At 36.0% G+C, this 18,748-nt stretch overlaps 3 protein-coding genes across 6 annotated transcripts in view; 1 reads left to right on the top strand and 2 right to left on the bottom strand.

Annotated features, from left to right (window-relative positions):
* The first annotated feature begins 82 nt into the window (after positions 1-82).
* LOC111449732 (protein S-acyltransferase 18-like) lies at positions 83-3,341 on the top strand. 3 transcript variants are annotated; one of them, XM_023089752.1, is made up of 9 exons: positions 83-194; positions 279-392; positions 492-836; positions 940-1,008; positions 1,292-1,363; positions 1,440-1,568; positions 2,225-2,305; positions 2,384-2,563; positions 2,641-3,341. In XM_023089752.1, the coding sequence occupies exons 1-9, from the start codon at positions 153-155 to the stop codon at positions 3,181-3,183; spliced, it is 1,575 nt and encodes a 524-aa protein (XP_022945520.1). In that variant the 5' UTR covers positions 83-152; the 3' UTR covers positions 3,184-3,341. The 3 variants fall into 3 exon arrangements, with proteins under 3 accessions (XP_022945520.1, XP_022945521.1, XP_022945522.1); XM_023089753.1 differs by lacking the exon at positions 1,292-1,363; XM_023089754.1 differs by lacking the exon at positions 279-392 and having other exon boundaries at positions 88-194.
* Positions 3,244-7,042, bottom strand: LOC111449733 (probable polygalacturonase). Of its 2 annotated transcripts, none has more exons than XM_023089755.1 (7): positions 6,568-7,042; positions 5,716-6,036; positions 5,217-5,337; positions 4,961-5,135; positions 4,771-4,841; positions 3,678-4,330; positions 3,244-3,569 (listed from the first exon to the last, which is right to left on the bottom strand). In XM_023089755.1, the coding sequence occupies exons 1-7, from the start codon at positions 6,583-6,585 to the stop codon at positions 3,501-3,503; spliced, it is 1,428 nt and encodes a 475-aa protein (XP_022945523.1). In that variant the 5' UTR covers positions 6,586-7,042; the 3' UTR covers positions 3,244-3,500. The 2 variants fall into 2 exon arrangements, with proteins under 2 accessions (XP_022945523.1, XP_022945524.1); XM_023089756.1 differs by having other exon boundaries at positions 3,267-3,584.
* Positions 7,043-10,038: 2,996 nt separating this feature from the next.
* The window catches only part of LOC111449600 (protein translocase subunit SecA, chloroplastic), a 14,084-nt gene continuing 5,374 nt past the window's right edge, over positions 10,039-18,748 (bottom strand). Inside the window, exons 6-20 of the mRNA XM_023089559.1 lie at positions 18,051-18,269; positions 15,780-15,893; positions 15,575-15,688; positions 14,294-14,461; positions 13,752-13,927; positions 13,150-13,216; positions 12,893-13,039; positions 12,630-12,725; positions 12,483-12,551; positions 12,191-12,292; positions 11,850-12,101; positions 11,698-11,765; positions 11,457-11,574; positions 10,670-10,909; positions 10,039-10,591 (exon numbers count right to left, since the gene is read on the bottom strand). Of these exons, the coding sequence (XP_022945327.1) occupies positions 10,454-10,591; positions 10,670-10,909; positions 11,457-11,574; positions 11,698-11,765; positions 11,850-12,101; positions 12,191-12,292; positions 12,483-12,551; positions 12,630-12,725; positions 12,893-13,039; positions 13,150-13,216; positions 13,752-13,927; positions 14,294-14,461; positions 15,575-15,688; positions 15,780-15,893; positions 18,051-18,269 (2,088 nt within the window). The 3' untranslated portion in view covers positions 10,039-10,453. The remainder of the gene's footprint in view (positions 10,592-10,669; positions 10,910-11,456; positions 11,575-11,697; positions 11,766-11,849; positions 12,102-12,190; positions 12,293-12,482; positions 12,552-12,629; positions 12,726-12,892; positions 13,040-13,149; positions 13,217-13,751; positions 13,928-14,293; positions 14,462-15,574; positions 15,689-15,779; positions 15,894-18,050; positions 18,270-18,748) is intronic.

The raw sequence follows: 18,748 nt of genomic DNA, 5'->3' as shown, positions 1-18,748 counted from the left end.
CCGTTGCAAAAAGCAAAGCGCCGTTCAAATTCAAACTAAACCGCATGATATTCGACCGTTGGGGATAAAACAGAAAGAAGTGAGCGTGGTCCCAGTTTGATAAAAACGTGAACTCCCCACACCTTCCGCCCGCGCAGTGTTCAAGCATCATCATGAGACGCCATGGCTGGCAACCTCCTCTCCACCCTCTACAGGTTAGGTTAACGCAATAATTTCTGATTTTTCCTTCTTCTTTTTCCTCCTGTTTTTACATTACCAGCTGCTTCCTTCTCCTTCAGATTGTGGCAATGGCAATTTACAGTTTTCTCGTAGCCGCGTTCTATACTTTCCTAGGGCTTTTCCTTGGAAACAGAACCGCCGAAATTGCAATCACGACAATATTTTCGTTTGTGGTAATGAAATTGAATGAAGCTTCGATCTCTGTTTCTTTTGATTTCTCTCGCTACTTATTGGATCTTTACTGTTCTTCTCCGTTTGGTGATTCTATTCAGGCCGTTTCCGCTATGTTTCTGTTCGTAAGGTGCGTCGCCATTGATCCAACTGATAAAATCAGTGTCCGGAAAAAGAAGAAGATGAATTCCAAATCGGAATCAAAATTGAAATCGAAATCGAACCTAAATTATGGATTGATACTTGGAGAAATCGTTTCGAGGCAATTTAGGAAAATGGAAAGGAAGATTCTCAAAACATTCATCCGGAGGAAGTATCTGGATCCATGGAAGGTGAGACCTCAGATGGAGCCTTTGATCCCTTTTCCTCTTGTAATGAAGGATGATGTGGTCACTTCGGATCATAACGAGGAGGATTTAACATTTTGCTCTCTTTGTAATTTCGAGGTACATAATATGATGTAAACTTTGATTACTGACCTTCTGACCTATTCGAATGAACAAGTCGGGCTGGGTTATTAAACCGCTTATTGTTGTTGCTTCAATGTAGGTGAAGAGGCATAGCAAGCACTGTCGAACCTGCAACCGCTGCGTTGAAGGATTCGATCATCATTGCAGGGTAATAATACGAATACTTCACGCTGTTAAAGGATTGTTGAGAGACTCTCCCACATCTCATGAGAGTTTATATGTTTAAAGTGGACAATATCATACCATTGTGAAGAATCGTGATTCTCAACCTTTGGTATTTGAGTCATACTCTTAATTTAATCATGTCAATAGAATCCTCAAATGTCGAACAAAAAAAATTGTATTCAACACGCGTTCATTTGTCATGTTCTATTTGTGGCTTTCTTGATTCCCGATGAATGGTTTTTTTTTTTTTTTTCAACTGTTCTCAGTGGCTAAACAACTGTGTTGGGAAGAAGAACTATACCACATTCTTTCTTCTGATGATATCCGTAATGTTAATGGTCAGTTGCCTTTTTACTTTCAGTATTGATTATTGTTTGATAATGGTTCTAACCAAAAAAAATTGGACTGATACAGCTAGCGATCGAAGGAGGAGTGTCCATTGCCATATTTGTTAGGTGCTTTGTAGATAAAAAAGGAATGGAAATGGAGCTGCAAAGAAGGTTCCACATAGAGTTTCCAAGGGAAGTGCTTGCCACAATCACAGTAAGTTTTTCTTAAATCCTCTTCGCATTCTTCACATTTCGTATGTGAAATAAGTGTTCAAGATTGTTGGGAGAGGAGTCTCACGCTAGCTAATTAAGGGTTGATCATGGGTTTATAAGTAAAGAATACATCTCTATTGGTACGAGACTCTTTGAGGAAGCCCAAAGCAAAGCCATAAGAGCTTATGCTCAAAGTGGACAATATCATATCATTGTGGAGATCCGTGATTTCTAATATGATATCAGAGTCATGCCCTTAACTTAGCCATGTAAATAGAATCCTCAAATATCAAACAAAGAAGTTGTGAGCCTCAAAGATGTAGTCAAAGTGACTCAAGTTTTGCAAATGGTGTAATTTGTTCGAGGACTCCAGAGAAGGAGTCGAACCTCAATTAAGGGGAGGCTGTTCGAGGGCTCCATAGGCCTCAGTTGTTCGACCGAAGGATTCTTGAGAATTGTTGGAAGAGAAGTCCCACATCGGCTAATTAAGGGTTTGATCATGGTTTATGACTAAGGAATACATTTTTATTAGTATGAAAGCTTTTTTGGGAATCCCAAAGCAAAGCCATGAGAGTTTCCAAAATGGACAATATCATGTCATTGTAGAGATCTGTAATTCCTTACCAGTTAATCGAATTCTTCAAATTGGCACAACAGGTCTTACTTGTGTTGATGACGGCTTATGGTTCCGCAGCGCTTGGACAACTATTTTTCTTTCACGTAGTTCTCATACAAAAGGTGAGTATTCATTCTCATACAAAAGGTGGATTGGTTATGGCGAGTCTGTTCTTCAATATATTTAACCACTGGCTCCAGGGAATGAGAACATATGACTACATACTCGCCATGAAAGAGGAGAGTCAATTTATTATCGACGACGACGATTCATTCGACGAAAACTCAGATTACTCTTCTGATGATGATTTTGATTTGCCTGAGAAGAAGCCAACTTTCGTGTCACGTTTTATCACGTGCCAAGGAGGACGAGTCAAAGAGGTAATTATACATTGTAAGCTACATACTGATACGTAGTTTTATGGAGGATCTTCCTTAATCTCGTGTTGTACGTTCAGGACTCGACACAATTATCCAGAAAAATAGATGCAAATCCCCAGAGTACATCCACCGTGAAACAAGACCTTCGTATCAGTATCGATCCATGGAAACTGATAACTCTGAGCACAGACAAGGCACTTGCAGCAGCTGAGAGAGCTAAGGAAAGACTAAAGATATCCAATCACGACTACCTGAAGCCTCTGCCACTAGAGACGAAATCTGGCCTACAGAATAATTCTAATACTAATACTAGTAATTGTGATAATATAGATGGAAGGGGAAGTTGGGGGAATGCAAAAGGTGAGTTGCTGCCTAAGGCTAAGGGAAGGGTCCCTACTGGTTCCCCTGGAAGTTTTTCGAGCCCAAGGAAGCGATGCTCGGGCTCTCCGACCACAGTTCCAGCCCCAGACACTACAGCATCAATATCTCCAAAGCACAGGAAGTACAGAAGCAATTTTGACCTCAAGTTGACAGAAGTGTCCAAAGAGCTCGAGACTTATATTTCAAGACAGGTTTTATGCTCCATCATCAAGGAGGAGAGTATGGTCTCCCCGAGATAGTGTTCTTTCAACCGTTTTGAACATAGTGCGACCCGACCCAACCCAACCCCGACCATGTATGAATAGCTATTACTGAATTCTTCTTCCCAAAGAAATCTTGCTCAGCTATCATTTAAGAAACTCAGTTCATACATTACACCCACACTAACTTTTGTGTATTCTAAGTGTGGTTGCAAATGTGTGTGAAAAGAAACTCTCTCTATATACATATTCTAATTAATCACTCCATTATTAACTTTGCTGCACACCAAGTCCAGAAAACAAATAACATTTGATTGTGTACCTGCCATTTGAAAGTGTTCAGCCACACACAGCTCTTAGCTTTTACTTGATTCATCAGGCAAAGCAATCGACATCCCGATGAAGTCGGTCCATGTTGAACTCATCTATCACACAAGAGACTAGACAAAATCATACAATCACTCGAATATTCGAAAACGATTGAAAGAATGATGACAACAAAGCCTAAACCCAACAAAGCTCAGAGAATATACCTGAGCAATGAAATTTGGTGGCTGATAACAATCCGAAATATGTTGGGGAAAAATTCTTTCCCTCAGAGAATGGCATGTCTTTGGAGAAACAAAGTCAGAAAATCCTTGCACATGCGAGCAGTTCCATTGGTGCATTGAGCTCACATTAAGCGTGATATTGGCTAAGCAAATATTATGAAAATCATCTCCTTCTATGCCCTCTAAAACGCCTGCTGTTTTAATATTCTCCCCACTAACATGTTTAATTGTGATCCTTTCAACTGTCGGAAGAGCATTTGGATTATAATCAGAATCTGGGTGCTCACCATACTTACCAGTGAACCTTATAGCTACGTTTACATCGATCAAGCTCACATTCGATATGTAAACATTCCGCACGTAACCACCCCTTCCTGGAGACGTCTTAATTCTGATACCCATGTTCGAGTTGAAAAATAGGATGTTTTCTACAAGAATTTCTGACACGCCTCCAGACATCTCACTTCCTATTGCAATTCCCGCACTAGTAGTTTGCCCAGTGAGCCTTCGAATGGTAATGTTCGTACTAGGACGAGCATACTCAACACCATATTCATCCCACCCACTCTTGATCGAAATTAGATCATCGCCTGTGCTAATGTAGCAATCTTCAATGCAAACTTCAGATGAAGAATCTGGAGATGAAAAGTTTGTGTAAGATAACAATGTCAGCTTCAAACAGACGGTTAAAAGGCAGGGGCACTGACTATAATTAACTTGAAGCACATCATATTCAAAATTTTAGCTTTCTGAGAATTACCTTATTCTTCAAGGCTCAAGCAATATTCTAACGACCCAAGGCCACTGCTAGCAAATATTGTCCTCTTTGGGCTTTTCCCTTTCGGGCTTCCCCTCAGGGTTTTTAAAACGCATTTTCTAAGGAGAGGTTTCAACACCCTTATAAAGAATGCTTCGTTCTCCTCTCAACCGATGTGGGATCTCACGAATATTTATATATATATGAAACCTTTTTTCTATTCTCTACATATTTGCAGAGTCATACTTTTGAACTAAAGAATGCTCTAAATAAATAAACTGATTATAAAAGGTTAGTATCAAGAACATGATGCCTCACCTGGATCAATACCATCGGTGTTTGGAGAATCAGATGGTGCAAGGATTGTCACATTCTGGACAAGGACTTTGCTGTTTATTCAAAATAGAAAAAATGAAGAGCTCAGTTTCATGTCTTCGTAATAGATAAAGTATCGAGTTCAACAATCAAGGAAAGAATGAACATTATGCTTCCCCATATGGGGAAAGACCTGCAATATACAGGATGGAGGGTCCAAAAGGGTGAATTCTTGAATGTCAGATTTGAGATTACAACATTAGTTGAATTCATAATTTCAACTAAATGCGGCCTCGTATAGTTTAACGTTTTACTATGGAACCAGTCCCACCAGATGCTACCCTGTCCATCAATGGTTCCATTTTCACCTGCACATAATTAAAAGTAACAACAATTAAGGAGTATAAAGGTGACTGCAGAATACAACTGTTCTTTAATATGGGCTCTACCTGTGATGACAACATTAGTCAAATTGCATCCATAGATGAGGCTTCGATGTCGTTCACCTGGCAACTCGCGTCCTCTACCATATGATGGCAGTGGTTTGATAATCGGCCAGTCATCAGAGATCTGAAAAAATTACAAAACATTCATCATTAGACAATACAATGCCACTACATTTTGTACTTTAATCTGATTAAAAATCAGCTCAAATTCATTAAAAATGCAGTTTCAAGGGGAGAATTTTGGTGTACAATACAATGCCACAACATCTTGTACTTCAATCTGATTGAAAATCAGCTCAAATCCATTAAAAATGCACCTTCAAGGGGAGAATTTTGATGAACAATACAATGCCACTACATCTTGTACTTTAATCTGATTGAAAATCAGCTCAAATTCATTAAAAAAGCACTTGCAAGGGGAGAATTTTGGTGTACTAACAACCAGTTAACTCAAAACTTTGCTTGGTAGACACTTTTATTCAACCAGGAAGCAAGAGCTTACCGTTGAGCCAAGAATCACAGCATCCTTATCTAACCACAAAGTTAAATGACTGATAAGATCGAAGCTTCCTGTCAACCAACGCCCAGCTGGGACAAAAAGCTTGGCACCACCTTTGTCAGCAAAAGAGTTGAGGTAGAAAATAGCATTTTGGAATGCTTTTGTGTTGAGAGTGACACCATCTCCAACTGCCCCAAAATCAGTGATAGAGACACTGTGGGGTCGAATTTCTCCTGTATTAGTCAGCTTGCAATAAGAGCTGCTACTCCCAGCAACCCATGGAGAAATACAAAACAATGCAAGCAACAGAAGAACATCCACCAGCTGAAAGAATAAAGCCACTATTGTTAAAAGTATCAAAAGGGAAGGGATCAAGTGCATCATCTGGCTTAGTTCCGCAATTAACATTGCTCTTCCTGCTCTAACAATGAACAAGGAACAAGGTTACCGGAGGGATCTTCTTCTACAAAGGTGCAAAGAACCCGAAGGAATTTGGTGGCAAAGAAAAACAGCTGAATATCAATCAAGATAGATCGAAGTGAGGCGATCAAGTAAAAGTAATTGGTTTGAGCTTGCAGAACTTCAATTAAATAAATCATAATAGGAAAACGGGAATCAGAAAATTTGCCGTCCACTAGCCCCAATTTTACGAATAATGTAAGAAAACCTAAGATTAAGGTAGCAACAGCCACAACGGAGAGAGAATTGCGCTAGGCATTCAGCATTAATCGGGATTTTGGGGTTTAGCCAAAATGTAGCTTAAAAGCGAAACCTCAGACCATCAAATTGAAGAAATTAGTAGGAATTGGTGTCAATTTTACAAGTGTTGGAGTTGAGAAAGAGGAAACAACTCACAGTGAGAGGTGTCTTCATACGATACGACTGAGTTGCTCCGGTTGATCAGATGGATGACAAATCACAACACCGTCCGGGCTCCTGGTCTCCAAACGTCCAAATCTCTTTTCAGATGAAAAAGAAAATGAAATGAGGGGAGCTTGTTGAGGAAGATCAAGATCCAGCAGTTATAAATGTGATTAGGTGGATCATAATGAGGCTTGAGGCACCACCACCCACACAAATCATTGACGCTGACCGTTGCTACTGGATAATATTGAGCAGTAGGTCCTGCCCTGCCTGTTGCTTCACCGCATTCAACTGCTTCTTCTCCCTCCTCTTCCGACGGGAAACCAAGGCGGAGATGAACCACCGGAAAACTCAAACGGATCGAAAACCAAAAAAGAAAAAGAAAAAAAGTGAGATATGGTTGAATGTTCTTCCGAATCTGATCACTTCAAGTGTGATGAGAGTGGCTCAAAGCAAGTATGGAACGGAATACGAAATATATTTGAAAAAGAATTAAAATAGTCTTTAATGGATGAATCTCTCATAAGGGAAACGTTATATTTTCATCGTTTTTTTTTCTTTAATTTTTCATTTTATATTTAATATATCTGATATATAAAATATATATTTTTCAATTAAATTAACACTTTAATATTATTATGACCTAGGAAAAAAGGAAAAGAAAATTTTAATCCCGTACAAAATTAATTAATTAAATAATTTTCATCCGTAAACTGTAAATCAGTCTGATATAGATCTATAGTTGAGCTTTTATGTATCAGAGACCGTTGTCAATGCTCCACCATAATAAGATGTATGATGCAGAAAAAAATATGGTTCAATGAAAGGATTTGGTTGTGACGTCCGCCTCCAAAACACTACTTCTCGGCTCCTACTATGCAACACATCAAAATACATTTCCTCCTAAGCTAATTACGATCGATCGAGGACAAATGAAAAGATTAAATATGAAAATAGGTTTGTAGTGAATAAATATGTTAGAGTTTCTATTAAGCAATAATGAAATGAATGTATCGAACAATACTAATGGACGCTAAGAACAAAAATAAATAAATAAATAAACTGTTTAGACGTTCCATTGGAACACATTTGTCAATTCCGGCCTTGTTGTTTACAATGTAATAGTCTAAGCTTACCGCTACCAATATATTATCATTTTTGGAATTTTCCTTTCGAATTTTTCCTTAAGGTTTTTAAAACGTGTTGCTAGGGAGAGGTTTCTACACACTTGTAAAATGCTTTGTTCCCCTCTACAACCGCTGTGGGATCTCACAATCTACTGCCCTTTAAGGCCCAACGTTCTCGCTAGCACTCGTTTCTCTCTCCAATCGATATGGGATCTCACAATTGCCACAATGCAGTTTTGTAGTTATGCTTATCAACGAGCAACTTTGATTAGGGATGAGTTCAAACTCTAGTGAATAACACTTCAAATAAGTTAGCAACTTGTAATAATCTTCTTCGAAGTCGAAGAAAGAACGAAGATTTCCTTTACTTTGTCACTTATTGCATACACACATTTATTCATTTGCTCTCGGTTAATTTAGAGAATGTTCATGGGTTTATAATTAAAAAATACTATCTTCATTGATAGCCTTTTGGAAAAGCCCAAAGCAAAGCCACGAGAGCTTGTGTTCAAAGTAAACAATATCATATCATTGTGGAGTTTATGCTGTAGGCTAAGAATCATTCAAGCTTGATATGATGTATGCTAAGAAGCAAAGCCAAAGAGTTACGATCACTTGGGATGAAAGAAATCAGCTTTTGATTTGAAGAAATTCTCATTTGTATTCCAAGGGGTTCATATATCCACGAGAGTCACCACATATACCCTACGCTACACGTCCTTGTTCGATTCGGTTATGTCAAATGTTGTCGTTAAAGAATTGAGTAGCTCATTACATCAAAATCATCCCTTTTAAGCACCGAATAAGATGTTTTAATCTCTTTTTCACTATTCGTATTAGGCGTAGAATCGATAACCACATGGGAATGGACCAAACCGAGCAAAAAAGAAAAAAGGGGGAAGAGGAGATATGGTAGCAATCAATTGTAATGCTTTTGTTATTGGTTTAAAGAAAATTAAGAAAAAATGTCTGTGGAAAGAGAGACAATGTCTTCCATAACACCGGACAAACCAAGTGCCCATCAATGCTCATTTTTCACACAAAAAAACAAACAAAGCTTCCCCCAACTCCAGCATCCAATGTGAATGTCAACATCAAACTAACCTTTTCAATATTCGCTTACCAAATTATTTAACGAATTCACCCGAGTCAACGACATACATTTTTACTTACGATATAAATTATACATTCGATCTAGATCAAATACTTTTAGTATTTTTCAATTTTTTCGATTTTTGTCTCACTAATATCTCACCGTTCTCATTCCCAGAGAAGAACGTGCTCTTATTTTAATCTCTCTCATGTGTCTATGGTACATTGATTATCTTGAATGTCTATGTACCTGGACCGACCTCCACCATAATGTCGCATCATTGTCAACATGATCATCGCTTCCTCTGTCGTGATTTTTGTGGGTTAAAAGTATTTTTGGATGTCAAAGATTAAATTTTCTAGAGTCTTGAAATCTCCAATTCCACGAAAGGACTTAAACTAGACTATGCTCCATGTTGGGGTTAGATTCCCCATTGCTCTTATGGTTGATTTAGTTTAGTGCTCAAATCTACCACTTCGATCATTACCACATCGAGTCCAACTTTGCATTTTTATGAAAGTCCAAGATTGTCTAGTGTATTACTTTTTGAGAATTGTCTTACCCCTTCAACCCATTTGTCCATGTGTATGAGGGAGCCGATCAAGTTATCCCATGCTCAAAGCACTCATTGCGTGTTACTTTTATCTTCTAGGGTCTCAAACTTAAACATCAATTCTTGAATGACATCCTATGAATGCAACCAACTACCACATCAATATAGAACTAGCACTACTTAGTCACTAACATGTGACTCTTTTGAGACTCCAGAAATAATTATGCATACTTACTCTCGCCCACAAGTAAGTCAACAAACTTAAATTCGAGTCATAAAAATCACAAACGACATATAATTTTACCTCTACTCGTTCTTCAAAATAGTTTTAGAAACGAAGTTGGATAAAATTTTGAAAAACGCTTTGAAAGAAATATGAGAAAACAATGTTAACGTTAGCAAGCAATAAGGAGTAATGACAACGTTGATGGCATATAATCCAAGTGAAAATATTTGATAATTAATCGTATTCCTATGTAATATATATTAATTCAAATTGTCATCAACATACATAAACATCAAAAGTGAGAATGAATCGCTCATTAAATTATAAAAAAAACCTAAATAACTAGATAAAATGAAAGATATACCAATAAAAAAAGTTTAGAATAAACCTGTAACATGTTGGACAAGGATGACTATGATACGAAAGGTAGTAAATATATATATATATATAAAGAAGTCCAGAGTTCACTGATGGTTCCATGGCCAACCAACCATCAAGAACCAATAACAATTTGAGCTGAATTTTTTTCTAATGACAATATAGATATTATGATCAATTGTTTGTTTATTTTACATACTAAGAATAAAATATTGGAGTTGAACAAAAATTCATATCTACCCCGCCCCGTACACGTGCGCGGACACGTGCATATTGCGATACCCTACCCTGAAAAATTATAAGCACCAACACTAGTTTTGATAGACTTTTCTCGTATCAATGCACATTCCATCTAAACCTTGATGTAAATGTAAATGCTCATCTCATTCCCTTACCAAACTCTTCTGGGGCTATCTACAAGCATGTCTTCCTAGATACAGGCAGAAGGCTTCAAAAGAATCCTCCATTTTTAAACACAATGGGGAAACAGCAGCAGGATTTTAGGCAGTTGCTTTGGGAGACGATTCAGAAGCAACTGGATCTGGATTATTATTAGTACCTACACCATTGGTTACAACTTCTGCCGATTTCGCCTTCCTTCCAGAATCCTGATCCTTCTTTACGAGCACGGGTTTGAACTGTCGGAAGACGAGAGTAAAGAGAATTTGTAATAAAAATATAGAGAGAGGAACCAAGAGTATACATACAGTCCTTACCTGATATATGGAATATATAACATTTCTCCTTATCTGTGCCATCATATCCAGGAAGAGGTTATAGCCCTCAAGTTTGTACTCTATAAGTGGATCGCGCTGGGCATATCCACGTAAACCTACGGCTTGTTGCACAAACTTAAGTGCTTGCAGGTGTTCCTTCCATAATCGGTCAATATTGCTCAATACCAAGAATCTCTCGGCCTCCTTCATTAGTCCTGGTGCTTCCTTCTCTACAATATCCTGAAAATATAAACAATATAACAATCTCAATAAACTTAAAATTTTAGTTTGTTAGACTAAGAGAAATTTAGTGTTCTTAATAAATAATGATTTAGCTTCCTTTGTGAATTTAGACTAATTTTCGTTTACTAGCACCAATAGGTTAATGAGGAAACACTTCCGATCTTGAAAAAGAAAAGGACAAAACAAGGTAGAAAAACAAGCTCAGCAAGGAAAAATACAAAAAGGCTACATAAGAATGTAAAATGAAGAAAACAAAGAACCAACAAAAGAAAGGTCAAAGGAAATTTGGTTTCAAAATCAGGGATATAAAATCATGGTAAAGAAGGTAAAAGTGAGATAAAGAAAGAATTTGAAGAATGAAAAAATGTGCGACATCTAGGAGGGCATCGCCTTAAAATGAAAATAAGGAACTTTAAAACAAAGTAAAAGTAGTGGGGTGGGCCCATGCAAGAATCAGATCACTTATATGCCTCAAAAGGGTCAGGTGGGAAGGGAGGGATATGTATGTGTGTGTGTGTATGCATATTATAATCGACGTGCAGACCCGTTTCTGTAAGTATGCTTCACGTCCACGTAGACGAAGATAATTCTGCAAATCCTCATATGTGGAATTTTTACTCTTCAGTAATTCTGGGGTCAAATCATCCAATAGATAGCAATACCTATAAACAAAGCGAAATATGAGTCATCGAAACTAAGTTCAGGTTATACCAATATCTACCAGAAAGCAGTTCATGCATGCAGTGGATTTAACAAATTGATGCAAAATGAAGTAGCCCCCTTACTGTTGAACTTTTGCTATGAGCTTCTCAAGATCCCAGCTTTCAGTTGGAGTATCAGAGCCAATATTTGCCTATAGTTTTAAGATAAGTGAGGCATCTGATATATTTGAATTCAGTGATACATCGGCATATGAAAGAAAGTTCATATGATTTACCTCTAATATGTCGTCCATCGTCAGCTCAGCATATTCAATAATAAGTGATTGTAGATTGTCTGATTGGAGTGCACGCCTTCTCTCAGTGTATACACGATCTCTTTGGCTATTTAAGACTTCATCATATTCAAACAACTGCTTCCGGATATCAAAAAAGTAGTTCTCTACTTTCCTTTGGGCTTCATCAAGTGCTTTTGTTAACATCTGGGATTCTATAGGAAGGTCTTCTACTCTAAAAGCTCTCATTAAACCCTACAGATGCAAATATTTTTTCTTAAAAAAACTTAATAATCATGTACAGTATCCTAAGTATCAGACCTGATCTAAATATAAATTATAACCTGAATTCGATCTCCACCAAATATTCTAAAGATGTTGTCTTCAAGACTTAAGAAGAAGCGTGAGCTTCCAGGATCCCCTTGCCGACCACTTCGACCACGCAGCTGCAATGATACATATTAAGAAGTCAATTTCATCTCAAGTTACACAGGAATAATATGTCACAGCCTTTATATGAACATATGCACAAAGTAATTGTCATAACGGAAAAAATCACAGTACGATAATAAATAAATCTTCAAATTTGATTTATAACAGGATTACAGCCATGTAACACCAATACATAAATTCAACCTGATTATCAATTCGCCGGGATTCATGTCGTTCTGTCCCTACAACATGGAGTCCACCAGCTAACACAACCTGCAAGGATGACTGGATGAGAACAAAAGAGAGAAACCAACACCAAGAAATAGGCAACAGAATTTGAGGAAAACTGACCTTATTCCTTTCTTCCTCCGTAAAAACCTTGTATTCTTTGACAATTTCTAAAAATGCATTCCGCAACTTAGCTATGACATCATCTTGAGCAGGGCCCTACAAGTTCAAAAGTAAAAAAAATAAAAAAAATAAAGAAAGAAAAAATAATACTAAAGAGAAAGAACCCCAAAGTTGTGTTGGGACAGAATGATAATAAGACAGCTAAATCGCCAAAAAGAAAATACAAAAATTTAAGAATTCTTCAGTGATCAACTAGAATTTACCTTCTCACAGGAATAAGATAGACGCTCTTCTGCTTCAAGCTCAGTTAGTGATCTCGGACCCCAAGTCTTGACAGCAAACTGTACAACCTCTTCAGCCAATTTGGCATTCTCACTTGAAAGGGCACATGGAAATAAACTTTCGTTTACCTAATATAACATAAAATACATCAACTGAGATATCATACAACAGAAAGATATTAACCAAGCAACCTTATTGCCAAAAATTACAAATTCAAGGATCAAAATCATTTCCCCACCTTCCATGTTTTCTTTAGAGGAGGCTTCTTCGCAGATACAAAAACTCCATCAGTTAGTTTGACAAGTCTGCAATAAAATATTCCCACAAATTGTAAAGCTTGATTTATTATGCACTAACTCCCACCCATTCTTGTTTTTAACAGGTAGACATCCGTCCATAGCCCCATCACACTTGTGAAAAATAAAGCCAACAACCAAGAAAGTGTAATATGAACATGCGCAGATTATTTGACATTCAAAAACAGCAAGTCAACCTGTTAGTGCATCAGGTATGCTGGAAATAAAAACTAACATTGATTTAGTACCCCTTAATTCTTAGCTCAAGCAGTAGTTTGAGAAGCAGGGAAAGGGCTTGGAGTAATTTTGCAGGTGCTACTTTTCATCCCATCCTGACATCTCTTTCGTTCATGCTCTCTCTCTCTATTTCTTGTACTTTTTATTAGTCTTAAAACTAATTGAATAGCCTTTTCTCGTAGAGTCATGTTGGAAGAATTTCTTATCCTCCCTTGTGTGTGTAGATCTGACTGATTTCTCTCAACACAATTACTTGAAGGACAAAAAAGTTCCACAAGGGGAATGTCAACCCATAACAAGATGATACCTTGGCATAAGCAGCTCACGTAACTTCAGCCTTGCCATAAATTCAGCATTACCACCAAGAATTATATCAGTGCCACGTCCAGCCATGTTTGTAGCAATTGTCACAGCACCTAGGCGACCACTTTGAGCTACAATTTCTGCTTCTCTCTCAACATTTTCCGGTTTTGCATTGAGAACCTATGGAAATTGAAGTGCACTAAATATCATCACTAACAGTGATCTTGCAAAATAATGGAGGTGTTTCCAAAGCCAAATGGTAGCTTTGGAAGGAAAAGCAATGAACTTTCATCGTTGAAATTGAGGCCTTGCACCCAGTTTATTGATTGTATAGAATTTTGCTCGACTTTCATATTCTACCCAAATTTATAAGTTCTTAACGAACTGTTGAGAATTTGATTAAAAAGGTAAAATATAATTTAGAGAAAGTTTAACGTGGTAATAAAGTAGGAGGTTATGTGTGCAAGCTCTCGAATGTCACATTCTCCTCATTTCATGTGATAGTCAATTTGTTGAGTTAATTTTCAAGAAAACAGAAGATCTGACCTCATGAGGAATTCCAGCTTCTCGCAACTGTTCTGAGAGAGCATCACTCTGCTCAACACTAGTTGTGCCAACAAGCACAGGGCGACCAGTCTTATACATTCTGGAAATCTCTACCACAACAGCTCGCCATTTTCCTGTTGTCGCCCTGAAAACTACATCCGACTCATCCTGATAAAAAACAAAAAAAAAAAAGAAAAAAATAGCATACGTTGTTTTTTTTTTTTTTATAAAAAAAAAAAAAAAAGAAAAAAATAGCATACGTTGTTTTTTTTTTTTTTTAAAAAAAAAAAAAAAAGAAAAAAATAGCATACGTTGTTTTTTTTTTTTTTTAAAAAAAAAAAAAAAAGAAAAAAATAGCATACGTTGTTTTTTTTTTTTTTTAAAAAAAAAAAAAAAAGAAAAAAATAGCATACGTTGTTTTTTTTTTTTTTTAAAAAAAAAAAAAAAAGAAAAAAATAGCATACGTTGTTTTTTTTTTTTTTTAAAAAAAAAAAAAAAAGAAAAAAATAGCATACGTTGTTTTTTTTTTTTTTTAAAAAAAAAAAAAAAAGAAAAAAATAGCATACGTTGTTTTTTTTTTTTTTTAAAAAAAAAAAAAAAAGAAAAAAATAGCATACGTTGTTTTTTTTTTTTTTTAAAAAAAAAAAAAAAAGAAAAAAATAGCATACGTTGTTTTTTTTTTTTTTTAAAAAAAAAAAAAAAAGAAAAAAATAGCATACGTTGTTTTTTTTTTTTTTTAAAAAAAAAAAAAAAAGAAAAAAATAGCATACGTTGTTTTTTTTTTTTTTTAAAAAAAAAAAAAAAAGAAAAAAATAGCATACGTTGTTTTTTTTTTTTTTTAAAAAAAAAAAAAAAAGAAAAAAATAGCATACGTTGTTTTTTTTTTTTTTATAAAAAAACAAAGAGACCTCACATTACACTATAGCATATATAGTAATATTACAGTATAAAATATATAGCAATAAACAAACGACAATTACAAGGGAAGAAGGGGTATTAGGAACATGTAAGATCAGAACGATAGCTCCAAAGAGATTTTTTACACAGCATATTTGTATGGCGAGAACCAAAGTTACCTGAAACTTTTACAGTTCTAAAGAAACTAAGAAACCGCAACCCATAAAGTTCTAAAGAAACTAAGAAACCGCAACACTTAAGCATGACAATCAAAGGTCTCACAAAGATCTATTTTCAGCATTGTAATATGCAAGTTCCACGTAAGTATGAAAATTATTTAGCCAGATTTGAGAAATCAATTATGAAGAGCAATCTTATCAATACCTTTCTTATCATAGGCTTGTTCGTAGGTACAATTGTGACTTTGAGCTTATATATACTCTCAAATTCAGTGCTTTCCGTCGCTGCAGTGCCAGTCATTCCACAAAGTTTTGGGAACTACAAACAGTGGAAAGAAGAAAGAAACATCAATATGAGTGAGAAAAATATTATTCGAGTTTATGGAAAAATAAATTGACATGAAATCTACCTGGAGGAAGAAATTTTGATAACTTATTGAAGCTAGTGTTACAGTTTCATTTTGAATTGGTAAAGCTTCTTTTGCTTCGACTGCTTGATGAAGTCCATCACTCCATCTTCTCCCCTGGACAATTTAATAAACCATTATAGTTCCTCCATCAAATTGTATTGTATAATGTATATGTACACATATAGCGTAATATGACTGCATGTAGCTGCTAGCATATATACTGTAAAAAATATGGTCAAATATCAATTAAAAGAATGGAGGTACAGAACAAAAAAGGACACAAAAATACAAGCTGAAACCGAACAAAAAAAATCACAAATAACAAAATAACATGAAGCTCTTGACAATTTGGGACAAGAAGGAAAAAAATAAAAATCACAAAAGGTTTCGCTGCATTTAAATCTGTTCATCCCCAAACTCTCCACTTGGATCCCTCTACACCTTCAAATACCCTCTTGTTTCTTTATTTATGCAAAACAATTCCCGCCATGTTACAACACAACCATATCCAAGACGAAGGAAGACCTCTAGATAAAGTCATTGGTATTCATCCAAGTAGAATGAACTAAGAGAAAAGTTTACCTTCTTTTTAAGGCATCAACCTTCCGAAGCTTAAAAAAGAAAGCTATAAGACTGATAAGAAGAAGAAACTAACAAATAAACAAGGATTGACATGAGAAAGAACTAGAAGACTCATATAGCATAGATATGTATCCTTGAAGTTTAGACGAAGTAAAACCCCTATTGAATTATGCAAGGATGGAACAACTGCCTCTGTACAAGAAAGTACCCTTCTAAATGGTAACTACCTAAATAGACCGCAACAAATTGAATGAAATAGGCTATTCGAGTATTTTTTATAAAGGAAACGCAGCTTTAGAAAAACCATTGGTGACCCCTTGACAAGAAAAGAAAAGACACAAGGCTCTCCCTAATGAAGAGTTTAATGAACTTGAGGAAGCCAGGAAAACACAAAGAAGTAACTTCCGGAGGTGACAGAACTTAAAGAGAACCATCGTAGTTAAATTGAAAATAGATTATGGAAAATTGCATCGTCAGATTCTGAGGCTAGAGCCAAGTAATCCATGCTTTACAGATGAATAGATGGGAGAGAGCCACTGATCAATGAAGATAAAATAAAAATAGAACTGTATCTAATCTAAATGAAGGATAAAATAATTCTAAAACGAAACAAATCTACATTTATCCTCCCATAAGTATTACTCCCCATCTCCCAAAAGGTCCAACTTCTTGAGAACTACCTGGTTTTTAATACAAATGTTATTAGAGCCATTAAATTTGCACCTTCTGAACAACGGCCTGAAAATGACTAGCTCATACATTTAAATGAGGGATATGCATTGAAAAACCAAAGTAGACCTAAGCAGAGGTTTTCCACGGCCTTCGATATATTATACATTTTCTAAGTATCTCAACAACTTCCTATGATATTTTATTTTATTTCAGTTATTTGACCTTGATCCAAAACTATGCAAGCGACTCCTAAATTAATAAAACATGATCGACAGAAGCCCAAAGAGACAATAGCTAGCATTACCTTGATTCATGGATTCTATCAACGAAAGAAGAGGGGGTCAACAGAATTTACATGATTCCAGTACTTCTACGTGTAGATTTGACCTATCTATTTTGAAGCCACGTCAGTTGAAAAGTTTGCAAAAAGTAAGAGTAGAACAAAATATGCTTACCAAATTGATGTATCAAATCTTCAAGACTTTGTATATACAAACTAACTAACAAACCCCAGTACGGTAACTAACTATAACCAACTAACATCGGTAGGCTGGAAATTTACAAAGAATTAAAAGGCTCAAGTAAAAGCCCACAGTAACTAACCACACGCCGACATCACAAATACTGATATCCAGAAAGATAACTCAACTTAAGCTACACGCTTCAAGTAAGTGGAATTATTATTTTACTGGATTATGGATTTCCATCGGGTAAATAAAGACCACTATTCTAATATTTAATTGAAATATATGCAATCTTGGACGATGGCCCTCTAATTTACTATAAAAAAATTTGTATCCCATCTATTCCTCAAGTTGTTTCACACAAACAGGTAACAGAAATCTTTATAAAAAATAACTGAAAAAAAATATCGATGACCTACTAATGACTCGTAAGATCATTTTTCTGCGCGGATATTTTAATTCTTGGAGAAAGTGAGAAACTGAAAGATCAACCATGCATGGAAAAAACAAATACGATATTATCCTGAGGATACAGTTGAATTCAAAAAATTACCTGCATCACTCGACCAGTGAACTCATCCACAATTAGGACCTCTTTACCACGAATTATATAATTGACGTCTCTTAGAAATAGTTCTTTAGCTTTTATTGCATTAAGAACGTATGATGCCCATTGTTGTCGAGGATCATACAAGTCTTTAACATCAAGGATTTCTTCAGCATCCTCATAACCTTGTTCTGTCAGCAGCACAGTCTTCTGTTTCTCATCCACCTGCAACAGTTACAGCACAACTATTTAAATTTAAAATTTTTGTTTTTCCCTACTTTTGATCACTAGACAAAGCCAGAAAATCATCAATCCGCAAGGGAAATAGGCTATCTTTTTAAAATCTGATGTACGCTAACCTAATCATTTTCCAAACCTAAACCAAAGAACACAAAAGAACAGATAAGTAATGAAGGGTAGCTTTGACACTTGCTAGGACTTCAAAGCTATTTCAGCCAATAAAGTACAGCTCATTCAAACACAATAACAAACCAAACGCTGCATAATCCAACAGCATCTTCTCAAATTTAATTTCAGTTCTGAGTTCCCTGTAGCGAAGGGCCTCGAATGGAAACAGTACCAGCAAGAATAAAATCCAGGAAAAACTAAAATGCATCACCTAATTATGTCCCTACAAGCTAATGAATGAGAAAGAACTAGCTAGTTATTTTGCAACACCAAAAAAAAAAAAAAAAAAAAAAAAA

Source organism: Cucurbita moschata, unplaced genomic scaffold, assembly GCF_002738365.1.
Source record: "Cucurbita moschata cultivar Rifu unplaced genomic scaffold, Cmos_1.0 Cmo_Scf00011, whole genome shotgun sequence".
NCBI lineage: Eukaryota > Viridiplantae > Streptophyta > Magnoliopsida > Cucurbitales > Cucurbitaceae > Cucurbita > Cucurbita moschata.
This window is presented reverse-complemented; position numbering and strand designations above follow the sequence as displayed.

What these genes read in the sequence shown, in the direction of transcription:
- LOC111449732 (XM_023089752.1), top strand. Translation starts at nt 153, where the DNA reads ATGAGACGCCATGGCTGGCAACCTCCTCTCCACCCTCTACAG. An exon ending in CGACAATATTTTCGTTTGTG is followed by an intron (nt 393 to 491) that starts GTAATGAAATTG and finishes GATTCTATTCAG; the next exon opens with GCCGTTTCCGCTATGTTTCT. An exon ending in AAGGAGGACGAGTCAAAGAG is followed by an intron (nt 2,564 to 2,640) that starts GTAATTATACAT and finishes TTGTACGTTCAG; the next exon opens with GACTCGACACAATTATCCAG.
- LOC111449733 (XM_023089755.1), bottom strand. An exon ending in GACTAATGTTGTCATCACAG is followed by an intron (nt 5,136 to 5,216) that starts GTAGAGCCCATA and finishes AATTATGTGCAG; the next exon opens with GTGAAAATGGAACCATTGAT. An exon ending in CACCAAATTTCATTGCTCAG is followed by an intron (nt 3,570 to 3,677) that starts GTATATTCTCTG and finishes CTTGTGTGATAG; the next exon opens with ATGAGTTCAACATGGACCGA.